Here is a 12,806-nt window from a genome sequence, read left to right as displayed (position 1 = left end):
GCAAGCCATCGATTACATTATAGTTTAATACTGTCGTAATTATCAGTAATACATGTCGATTGATTGTTGGCTATTCGCACAGTATAAATTACTTTAAATTCTTGGCCTTGAATTGTATCATATTTATGTATCATCGATAAAACGGTACGTATAAGTCACAGCCATATATCTTATATTATATTTATATATATTCAGCACATCAATTAACTAAGAAAAAGGTAACCCTTCGATGCTATTTTGATTTAATAGTGTAAGACTATTATAAATGTATTAACCATTAAATTGCGTGATTTTTAAAATGGGATTGTGTCTGTCTGTCTGTCTGTCTGTCTGTCTGTGTATGTCTGTCTGTGTATCTGCGTATGTATCTGTCTGTATGTATGTCGCTGTATCTGTGTGTGTCTGTCTGTATGTATGTATGTTTGGCTGTCTGTCTGTCTGTCTGTCTGTCTGTCTGTGTCTGTGAGAGTTCAGAAGGATAAAGAGATTCTCGATTCTTGAAAAGTATTTCAATCTTAAATTTTAGCGTAGCAATCCACGCTAAGCAATGCTTGTAAATGTTAGGTCTTATACAACGAAGTATAAATTTGGTTTTATTATTGTTTCAGAGCCAATAGAGCCACACAATTTTATTGTGACTGATTACGCCGTAACAACGATCGATGTCAAATGGGACCGTCCAGCTGGCATAGTAGATTCATACATGTTGTCGTTTATCGACCCTGAGGGTGTTCATACCATGGCAGGGACGGTTCCAAGCAGGAGAACAACGTATCATTTCACTGGTCTACAGCCTATTACGGAATACACACTGTCTGTACGGTCTGTGGTTGTCTTGGGTGACACTCACCTATACAGTAAAGAAAGGATAACATCTCAAATTACACGTAAGTATCAATAAACAAAGAACTCCGAGTACACAAGATGGGACATCAACTTGACGTTATTAATGATTTCATTTGAGAAGATCGCCAAATTGTGCTTGAAGTCAGCACATACTAGGGATAACACATAGTTGCTGGGTACGGTGGTATAGCAGAAAGTTTTGAGTTAACATTAAATGTCACATGCCAACACTACGTTTCGAAATAAATATAGACAGATTGACCAAGAATATAATTAAGATAGTGACGTCAGTCTTACAGCCTTTACATCAACAACATCCATTACACTAATCTAGTTCCAAATAGGACAGTGTATTAAGTATTAAAAACTTCATTACACTTTTCCAGCATAGTCAAGGTCCTCACGAAAGGTGTCAAGTGTGTTTTTGAACATCATGGTGAGCGACGAAGAACAGCGTATTTCAGTAGTAATCCAAAACAATTGACAGGCTGTTGTCATCGCCCATTAATACATTTGATACAGCTGTTTTGACTATGTGTTGAGTATCGCGGGAATTTAGCACGTAATAATGATATGCAAATGTCCAACTCCTCCTCCTATCCAGTCTGTTTAAACTAAGTAAGATCACATGGGGATGCGAGGATGTCATCATGTTTATATGAACCCTGTGGGAGGGGGAGCACAGAATTATGTGCAATTGTTGGGGACCTTGACTAGACTGGGAAAGTGTAACGTAATACACTGTCCCGTTTGGAACTAGACTACCAATACATATACATCAAACAGTATTTAATAATCACACTTCATTAGCAAATGTTGCTAAATGATATCACGTGGTCGGTAAATCAATTTCTACATCAAACAAATTCTTCTTTGCAGTGGTGGAATCGGCCGCTGACTTAGCGGTAACTGATGTGACCACTTCAAGTGTCAGCCTAGAGTGGGGAACGAGCACAGATGATATTGTTACTGGATACCGCCTTACCATATCGCCAGCCGAGGAACACGATGCTGTTAACTTACCAAAGGCTACCACACAACATTCATTCTATAACCTGGTTAGCGGAAGAGTTTACACCATTGTGGTTTTATTTGTAGGACCAGATGTACAGGAAGAGGTCGCCGTCAGAATTAGTACGTTATAATTATTTCATGTAATTATTTGTAAATGAAACGAGTTTGTTTGGTTATGGATGTTGTCAGAATAACACTTTAATTACAAACTGTTTAAGAAAGTACTCTTAACACTTTGTACAAATCTTACTTTGTTTTTGTATTGTTTTGTTTTGCTTGAGTGTTTATAAATGTCTAGTTTCTAGTTTCTATTGCGTTAATACTTCTTGAATTCTGGTTAATTTGCATATCAATACTGAATAAATTTAATGCAAGGATATCCTTGATACCTCGATGAATACATGAATTCACAAATATAGCGGAGTGCTTACTTCCATTACGATATTTATAAAACGCCGTAGATGTTATACAAGATAAAATTTGCTTTGTAGAAAGTGTTACTAGAAGTCTTAGAGTGTTTTAATATGTAATCTTTCTACGATCCCGACTAAACAAGCTTCTTACACCCCATATCACTTTCAATGGCTATTTCAACCCGACTAAAGAAGGCGTGCCCACGTCGGCACCACTCAGTACGTATGGTATGTACAAGTTGTAGGTGGCACAGCCTGTTACGTGTAATGTTCCACCCATTGCCATTCCCTTGCCAGAACTCTACCTGTTACTAGGTATGATTCAATGATAATTTGATTATTGGGGTAATATATTTCAAATGAAACAAAGGTAACACCACAGGCAGTTTCTTCTCCTCTATGGTAACACAGAGAACTCTAATTTTACACACTTTTATGTTCTTATTTATTTCGTAATCTTTCCAGAACCAAATGCGCCACTTGATTTCATTGTCAGTGATTATGAACCGAGTTCAGTGACCGTGACATGGAGGGCACCGAGAGGTGAAGTCGACTTCTATGTATTGTCTTATAGACCTGCCGACGGTAAAGTCAAGACAGCGGCAACACTACCAAACAACCAAACCGAATATGAATACACTGGTCTAGACATTGCCACACCATACATACTCATCATCAGATCTATGGTTGTCTTCAGAGGCTCAAATATCTACAGTAATGATAGACAAAGATCACAAACAACACGTAAGCTGGAGTCTTTCTATTTTAAAATATCTTCCTGCTATTTGTGAAAACCCTTTTACTTCAATGATCATATTCAACTGTCAGTTCACTCATTAAGCACTTTTATATTTCTTAATCACCAGAACCAACTTCGCCGGGAATTATTTTAATAGATGGTCAGGAAGTGACGTCACTAAACATATCATGGGTGGCTGCATCAGGTTATTTCGATGACTATGAGATCTCAGTCAAGCCCCCTAAGGCTGCTGCATATGTTGCTGGAATTGTTAGTCGTTCGGAAATTAGAATTTATACCATTCCAGATCTTGATCCAGACACAACATATCAGATCTCAATAGTAACAAGAGTGGGACCATCCTATCTGTATATCAGAAGTGCGCCATCAACGACAACTGGGACGACATGTAAGTATAATATTTCGTTGAGGAGATTCTGCAAACATGTTTTTCAGTCTGGCTGCGTGTGTAAGTAATCGTGTCAATGATGGTATATGTCTTAAATCGTCTAAGTCAACACCCAAAAGCTTTAATGCGTGTTGCCATGGAAGCAACCACAATACGAAAACTAACAAGTAATACTATCTCGGTAGCATTTGTTTCATATATAGATAAGCAATGCATGGCACAAACTATTTGACTAAATTCACTGGCATCTATTGTGATATTTAAGTGAAATACATCAACGTATTAGTTTGTGAAATAGATCATTTACCATCATGGTAACTTTTTTGTCTAGTGATTCTCCCAATTGTTGGAGGCGGTGAAGTCCCCGGTCCAGGGCTACCCCTCGGTGTTGGTGGTAAATTCGGAACGACAACTCCATCGTACAATGTAACAGACAACTCAACAGGCATCATTCTGGCTGCAGCAGGAGGAGCAGGATTTAACCTATGGTATATTCTGATTATAGTGGGGTTGATATTACTTCTGTTGCTGTGCTGTTGCTGTTGTATATGCTGTTTTTGTTGTTGGTAAGTACACTCGATTATCCGAGACTATTTGCATGCTGGAATTCAGACATATTGGAGACTGGCAGTATGAGTTCATTTCACTGTGCACAACAAAGACAGTCTAATATAGTGGTGAAATATGTAAATACAAAATACCATAGTAAACCGAATTTTACAGCCTAGCATATTTCTATTAGAAACTCATTTATATGCAGTTTTTTGGTGATGTGTCAAAATTATCATGGATATTATTTTCAACATTGTAAAGTTACATTAAGTTCTACTGTGCTAAAGTAAACGATATCAAATAAATCACACTGAACTAAAATGTAACATAATGTGGAATTCTACTGTTGAACATGAATGGGCAAATGAATCATGAACGAGGGAAATATATGAATTTATTTAATGTCTTAAATCAATTCTAATTTTATGTGTAGGAAACGAAGGAGAAAGAGGAGAAGGGAGAAAGTAGAACATCCATATGTGGTATATGAACTTGCTAAGCACACTGAACATAATTACTCTGAAAACACGGAACCTCATGAACTTTCCGAACTAACCATACGTAGTGAAGAGTCTGATCTTGCCACAAAAAGTACTGCAATTGCACAATATGCTGGAAACACTGGGTTTATGGGGATATCTGGTCATACTGGACAGAATGCTGTTGCTAATCAAAGCACCTACATGCGACTAGCAGAAAGTACAGACATCAGTGGTAGCTCCAACCATAGCGGACAAAATGGATACCTAGCACATGGCGATTATACGGGACACAGTGGATTTTCTGCGAATACAAGTCATTCACTGCATACTGATCAAAGTGGTCTTACCGACAATTCTGGAAGTGACGAACACATATATGTTAACCATAATGGCAATGTTCAGTATTCAAAACAAAGTGGGTTTGCTGAACATTCTGCATTGACCAGCCATGCAGGGGGTGGTGGTGGTGGTGGTGGTGGTGGTATGACTGGGTTTTCGGGACAGGGTGGACTCTTGATACAATCTGGATTTACTGGCACAGGAGAGAGGACTGGCCATTCTAAGTATTCTGGAAACTCTGGACTTGTTGTTGAGAGTGGACAAAGTGGCTTTACTACGCACACTGAACGTGGTGGACACACTGGTCATAGTGAACATTTCACAGGTGATGCAGGACTCACAGTACATACGGGGAAAACAAGTCATACTGAACATGCTGGACACAGCGGATATGTAGAAAATGATGGGTATATCATGAAAGCTGAGCAAACAGGGCTTACTGGGAACGCACTGTACAAGGGTCAGGACTATGGCGATAGAAGTGGTAGATATCCTGAACAGATTCATTACAATGCTGGATTTACTGCACATTCTGGTCAAACTGAACATGTAGAGCATACTCGACAAGCTCAATACACTGGACAAAATAAACTTACAAGATCCACTGAATATATTGTTAATGCAGGAAAGGCAGGTTCCTCTGGAGTAGGTTATACTGGACACACTTGGCATCCAGGTCGTGACCAGTATACCCGTCAAATTGACTACCCTGGATATCCTGATCATACTAGCCAGGTTATGTACGGTGAACAGAATGGACAGGTTGGAAATAATGATAATGTCCAGTATACAGTTCGTACTCAACGTATTGAGTTTTCTGGTAATGGTGGGTCTGGGGACACCCGAGAGATTAACAGTCAACAGGTCGGACTCAGTAGAAACACAGAATATACTGGGTCTTCGTCTGCTAGAGGTACTGGCTATTCGGGACACACTTGGCACCCCGGGCGTGACCAGCATATTCGACATACTGAACATACTGTGAATGCTGACCACAACGTACAGAATGAACATGCTGAAAATAATGGACAGAGTCTTTTGGATAACTTAATGATTAAACTTGGCATGCATTATAATGGGATTGGCGAAACAACTGGCGATTCTAACCGTACCGAACTAAGTACGTCCACAATGCCCAGACAGTATTCTAAGAAAACAGAGCACACCACATACACCACACCGAGAGGACAGGTTAGGTATAATGAAAATAATACATACGGTACACCAAGAGAACTCGATACGTATGTTGCAGGGAGTGGAAATGGTGAGCACAGTCAACACACAACACATCTAGTAACTGGTGGACAAACTGTACAAACATCATATACGGTTCCAAGGGGACATAATACGTATGCTGCATCTAGTGGAAATATTGAACATGGTAACCATACTGCCCACGTAGCAACTACCGGACAGACCGAACAGACACCATATGTGGTTCCAAGGGGATATAATACGTATGCTGCATCTAGTGGGAATATTGAACATGGTGACCATACTGCCCACGTAGCAACTAGCGGACAGACCGAACAGACACCATATGTGGTTCCAAGGGGATATAATACGTATGCTGCATCTAGTGGGAATATTGAACATGGTGATCATACTGCCCACGTAGCAACTAGCGGACAGACTAAACATACATATACGGCACCAAGGGGACACGCTACTTTTAACGAACCAAGGGGTCACACTATACACACTGAACATACCACCTATACTGCATCTAGTGGACATAATACGTACGCTGCACCGAAGAGCCATACTAAATATGCTAAACATACCGAACATTCTTCATTTACTGCTCCAAGAGGACATACTAAACATACCACTGCGCATGCTACGTACAGTAGCAGTAGTAATCAGACCATAGAACAACAAAAACAGTGGAATGGGGACAGTGATCAAGAATATTGGCTGAGGTAAAATCAATCAAGGGAAATGCCATTATTCTAAACAGATTCCAGTAAATTAGTTTGGAGAAGAGCAAATGAATGCAGAGATACACTTCAACATCACTGATAAACTGTAAAATTCTAAGGTTGGGATTTCCAATTTTTCATAAACGTTTATACACCATTAAGCCCCTACGAATTGAAGTGTCTGTACAGTGACTGCTAGAATCATTAGACACTAGCGTGTACGTTCAAATCCATTTGAATTACTTTTGTTTGGTGAGGTCAATAGTTTGCTTATTTCATCTTACGTTGATAGTTACTATCTTTGTAATATTTCTTTCACAATATGTAATGTGTGTGTGAATGAACGTTTGTTGTACATAGATATAAATATAGGCGCTACTAAACAACTATAAACTACAGACGTAAACCTAAAAGCAGACGTTAGAGTTGTCATTAGATGCTACTCTGCGTTGCAATATCCTTAAAGGGAGACGAAATTAATATTGAAATGATTTTGCAAACTTTGCAAAAGTTCACCTGCCTCACATCATGCATGGTGTACTAAGATGTAGAATGCCAATTATAATTCACCATTTTCTCTGAAAACTGCCAAGAAAATGGCATTTTAATGGTAGACAATGGGACAGAATCTAATGTAATGTAATCTAATCTAATCTAATTTAATTTCAACTAATCTAATCTGATCTTATCTTGATGTATCGTATCGTATCGTATTGTACTTGACTTGACTTGACACATGACTTGACTTGACTTGACTTCACCTGACTTGACTTGACTTGACTTGACTTGACTTGACATGACTTGACTTGACTTGACTTGACTTGACTTCACCTGACTTGACTTGACTTGACCTGACTTGACGACTTGACTTGACCTGACTGACTTGACTTGACTTGACACATGACTTGACTTGACTTCACCTGACTTGACTTGACTTGACTTGACTTGACTTGACATGACTTGACTTGACGACTTGACTTGACTTGACTTGACTTGACTTCACCTGACTTGACGACTTGACTTGACTTGACTTGACGACTTGACTTGACTTGACTTATCTGATCTGATCTGATCTGATCTGATCTATTCTATTCTATTCTATTCTATTCTATTCTATTCTATTCTATTCGTCTCTTTGATATTTTGTAAATCTAAGATAGAACGTGCCTCGAGAACGACTTTCACTGAAAATCTAAGTTCTCAAAATCTCATGTAACTTTGTAAATGTATTTGTGTAGCTGTACACGTAATATAGTGTAATAAATCCAATGAAATTGATTTTTGGGTCCGCACCCTAAGATCAGCACTTCAAGTCAATCACGACTTCAAACTGTTACTTACTACCTATGGATAAAATCGACCTCTGATTAACATATACAATGTGTAGTTACTGGTATTTCAACAAGTTTCAGTCAATGTATTGTTTGTTTGTTTAATTGTTTGTTTGTTTGTTTGTTTGTTTGTTTGTTTGTTTGTTTGTTGTTTTGTTGTGTGATCGAACAATAACACTCCAGTTATTAATTGGAAAAGCTAGTGCAGATATATCTTAAGGGTTTTATATTTATTTATTATTTTTATAATAAACAGTAGTTTGTGGTGTATATCCAACTGATTTTTGTAGATACATTGTAGTACAACTTCCTTATTGAGACATATATTTTTTTATTGTATATATCCAACTAGCTTTTGGGTTACGTCGTAGATAACTGACTTTTTAAGCATACAATGATATCCAAGTGGATGTTATAGATACGCTGTAATACAATTAATTTTTTACACAATTCAATCTTCAAATCTGCAAGCAAAAAACAAAAATCAAAACAAAGGAGTTCATCAGAGGAGTCGATAGTAGCATGTATATTCCAATTACCCCTATCCATGGAATTACAGAGATGATTCAAGAGATTTCATACAAAAAAATGAGTTTTCATTAATACCTTTCGCGTATATTTTAATACATTATCGGCATTGTAGTGTTTTATAAGAAACGACTACCATTTTTTTCTATTGTTAATTGTTTTATGCAATCATATATATAAAGACATTTCAAATGTATTAATATTTTCTTGGTCACTACCATGAGTTGATATTACATCATATGTTAGTAAAAACTTAGATTTTGAAATATTTATTTTTATTACCTGTATTCAATATTTTACTATTGGTATCTATGAATTTATTTTTAACAAAAGTGATATTATGTGAAGGTATTCATTGTTACAATTTGTGCCTAAACATTGTTGCAGTGTTATCACCATTATTACGATTTCTTCTTTTTTGTAATTTGAATGACGTATCCTAACCGTGATAGATGTTAATGTTAATTACTGAATTAAAGATAAACTGATGATCAATACTGCATATTAGAAAGACAAAAGATTGTGGCCACTAGGAACGCTGTTGAGGGTCAAACTTCATACCAGAAGTTAGTATTATAGGAAATCGTTACCCCCAATCCTTCAAATGCATTAGCACTTTAGCACAACTGAAGCAATTGGGGATCAAAATGTGTTCGCTTTAAAAGGGAGAGCCGCAAACGACGTGTCAAGCTGAAACGACGGTACAGAGGATCTACTTTACAGTAAATTGTTGCATAAAACTCCCAAATGCAAACAACTTTCAATATATAAAATTTGTGTGTCTTAAGCACCCACATGCTCAGCATTTTATGATCAAAGGGTGCATTTGCTTTAGCATGAGATTAAATGCACCATTTTGTATGAGCATTTGCTATCCATTTCTGTATTTTGTTTGTGCAATTCGTAATACAAATCCTTGGGGGAGACGTACAGTAACTTTACTGCCTATTTTACTATGTAAATCAACCTGGTTTACAGAGTATGAAATTGTATTGGCACGAGCCATTAGTTTATTTGATTAAATCTCCATAATTAATGAATTTATATTGAAAAATACCATATATAAACAATGTATTGTTATCTAACTATTACAACTAAGCCTCCTTTAGATATACACGTTTATATCACTTTATTATACGATTGGAAAACATATTTTTTTTAAGTTACTTGATAATGGTTGTTCAATTCAAATTCATCGTGGTTTTTATACCGCAACTTGTATATAGAGGGCGATGTTTCAATTAAAGTGTACTGAATTAATCGATTCGTCAGAATAGCCGTTATAGATAGAATATATAAATTGTATTATTTTAGGAAAACAAAATATTAAAATGTTAGTGTCGTTTCTGTGAGTTATAGTTATGTTTTCCTTGAAAGTATGAAATTACCGTTATGTTATGGAGGCATTTACAGGACACTGTCCTCGCCATAACTATAGAAAATAATTGCCTGTATTTTTTTCTATCAACTACCAGTTAAGGTGCGCCAAAATCTTTCGACGATGCCTACGATTACATTCTTATCAAAATCCGGTTTTGGTTTTTTTCATTTGTTACCTATTTCACGTCGACTGTGCTTTTGCCATGCGTTCTTTTATATATATATATATATATATATATATATATATATATATATATATATATATATATATATATATATATATATATATATATATATATATATATATATATAATATCCACCTCCAATTGCTCAAGCGTAGTAAAAGTGAATTACGGTAATTAGGCTTCCTAGCTGATCCAATTCTAATCGCTTCTAACTGTCAAAATACTGAAATACTTTCATTCATTCACAATAGCTAGCTGTGTATTCCCAAAGTTGATTTGGTCATGGTATCTTTCCATGAGGTGGGGCAGATAGCTCCTAGTCGTGCTACTTACCCATGAGATGAGACAAGTCATACGTGGGTCAAGAGCTTAATTACGTCATGACTTTGTGAGGACTTTGCATTGTCTTTTCCAAACGTTAATCCGCAGTGGTGCATTATCAAATACGTTTAAAAACAGATCATTCAAAATATATGCAGCTTGCGGCCAATGTTTCTGAATGTTATGTCTTAAAAGTATCTCAAAACGTTGGCAAACGAAAGCCTGTACACGGTCCTATTGAAACAATACATTAAATAAGAGGTTCATAGTCAGCAGGAACTCGATAATTATCACATCTTTCATATCCCCTTAAAGTTATCGCAGTATCCAACGGCCATATTAAATTCTAAAATGGCTTAATTTGAACTCGAGAATAGTTTATATTTTTCTTGAACAGGTTAACTGCAATTGTAAGAAGTTTATTTCCAAGATGCATTGTACAGTAACTAGCAATTCACTCACGTTATCATGACATCGCAAATTGTGACGATCAGGCAACGTCAAATTATTAGTTTTGAGTTGTAACAGTTTTAATTTGATATGTAAATTTTATCGAGTTATTTTATACTAATTTGTATTCTAACAACCAAGTGGATTGTATACACATAATAAAGCACTGACACCTAACACATATGAAGTGAAATGAAGTGTGCTTTTTTTCCCCGTCCACTACCAATTAGGTTCAACAACACTTCGCACTACACAGCGGCCCCTATCGACCCATTGCTAGTCATGCATGAGTTACCTATACAAACACATTTACACAATGCAGTGTGGTCGCGATAGCATTGTTGTTGGTGACAACTCACAGTGTACAGAATGGGTGAGATCAGACAGTCTTCTTTTCAGGTCACGTCCTTTATTCATATCTGAATCCAGACAAGATCTATTGCATACATCAAGTCAGTGGAACAATTCACCCTACTATTGCAAAGTTTGTTAACCTGACGAAAGTATTTAGATCCATTTAAGTTAACTATTGAAAAGCTTTATCATTCAAAGGAAAGGAAAGGCTTGGCTGAAGTTTCGATCCATCGTTCAAAAACTCTACAATAACATTTTCAAAAGGGCGTGTGGAAAATACTGAATGTTTTTTAAGCTTATACAACAATAGAGTGTGTTTATTTCCTACGATAGAATTTACAGTCATAGGTAATAATTTCAATAATAGTTTATGGCTAGGCTATTTTAATTATTAATCCATGTTTTTATTAGTGCACGTTTTCATGGAAATTTGGGAATTATAAGGGATCAGATTTGATTGTTTCTAGCTTGTTACTTGAATACACTCTATGGCAAAGTATTTACATTAGTCCTTTAAGACAATTACACTCTGACTGTTATGTATTACATGTAGATGGTATAAGTACTTATTTGATGGCCGGCAGTATAATTATATGTCACTATGTACGTATTTAATGTAGCAAAAAGTCATCTCAACTAATATAATACTTATAACAGTTTAACTTCTCTCCTTTAGAACTGTGAACTGACTGGTAATTCAATAACATAAACTCTTCTCGTTAGATTCAGTAAACACCATTTTAGTTCATACTACTACTGATAATGACCTACTACTATGGCCGGCTAGTGCATGTATACAATATACAATGTACACAAACTATCATTATCAATGTGTCAAACTAATTATATTATAATATGCTATTTGTATAATGAACACAAAATCAAAGTATACTTCGCAATAAAAGTTTGCATATGTGACTCACTCTATTATATCTAAATACAATGGTGCTTCTCCTTCAGTTTGGCCGGTTTTTATTTCACTGGGCTCTGTGAAAAGGTCACTTGGCTTTGCATATGAATAAACGTCAGGTTGTCCACTCAATGGCTTATTAGAATCGTCTTCATCGTCGATTTTTGGTTTTATTGGAGTGTTTTCATCCGGCAACCCTAGCTTAATATTCCCCTTCATATCGACATACCCATCAAGATCAACAACTGAACTAGCGACAGGTTTTTCTTCCGCGATGTCTGACTTGGTATGCCCGTTCTCTTCTAGTGTCTGACTTTCTTCATTTCGTAGGTCATCTCTGTCGTTCACATAGCTCGTCTTAGTGTCATTTACTTCAGGATCAACGTAACCAGACATATTTTCGTATGCATCGCTATCATCAGAGGAGTCATTGGATTCTTTAGGTTCCTCATCTTCGCCAGAGTTTATATCAGTGTCCTTTGTCTCTGTGTTGTTTAGAAGTGGTTGGTAATTGTCAGTTTGTTTAACAGATTGATCATCAAGATCAGCTACCTCGTTATTTCTAGTCAATCCCATGTACTCATCCATATTCCTTTCTTCAACCTCGGCATACATGGGTTCGTCGTCTTCT

At 36.6% G+C, this 12,806-nt stretch overlaps 2 protein-coding genes across 2 annotated transcripts in view; one reads left to right on the top strand and one right to left on the bottom strand.

Moving 5' to 3' along the window:
* Nucleotides 1-10,160, top strand: part of LOC144439014 (tenascin-X-like) — a 48,220-nt gene extending 38,060 nt beyond the window's left edge. The window contains exons 29-34 of the mRNA XM_078128254.1: nt 609-887; nt 1,726-1,980; nt 2,739-3,017; nt 3,140-3,421; nt 3,753-3,987; nt 4,407-10,160. Of these exons, the coding sequence (XP_077984380.1) occupies nt 609-887; nt 1,726-1,980; nt 2,739-3,017; nt 3,140-3,421; nt 3,753-3,987; nt 4,407-6,720 (3,644 nt within the window). The 3' untranslated portion in view covers nt 6,721-10,160. The remainder of the gene's footprint in view (nt 1-608; nt 888-1,725; nt 1,981-2,738; nt 3,018-3,139; nt 3,422-3,752; nt 3,988-4,406) is intronic.
* Nucleotides 10,161-11,300: 1,140 nt separating this feature from the next.
* Nucleotides 11,301-12,806, bottom strand: part of LOC144438511 (uncharacterized) — a 6,448-nt gene continuing 4,942 nt past the window's right edge. Inside the window, exon 7 of the mRNA XM_078127570.1 lies at nt 11,301-12,806. This exon is cut by the window's right edge and continues 96 nt beyond it. Within this exon, the coding sequence (XP_077983696.1) occupies nt 12,185-12,806 (622 nt within the window). The 3' untranslated portion in view covers nt 11,301-12,184.

The sequence above is a fragment of the Glandiceps talaboti genome, chromosome 8, assembly GCF_964340395.1.
Source record: "Glandiceps talaboti chromosome 8, keGlaTala1.1, whole genome shotgun sequence".
In the NCBI taxonomy this organism is placed as follows: Eukaryota; Metazoa; Hemichordata; class Enteropneusta; family Spengelidae; genus Glandiceps; species Glandiceps talaboti.
This window is presented reverse-complemented; position numbering and strand designations above follow the sequence as displayed.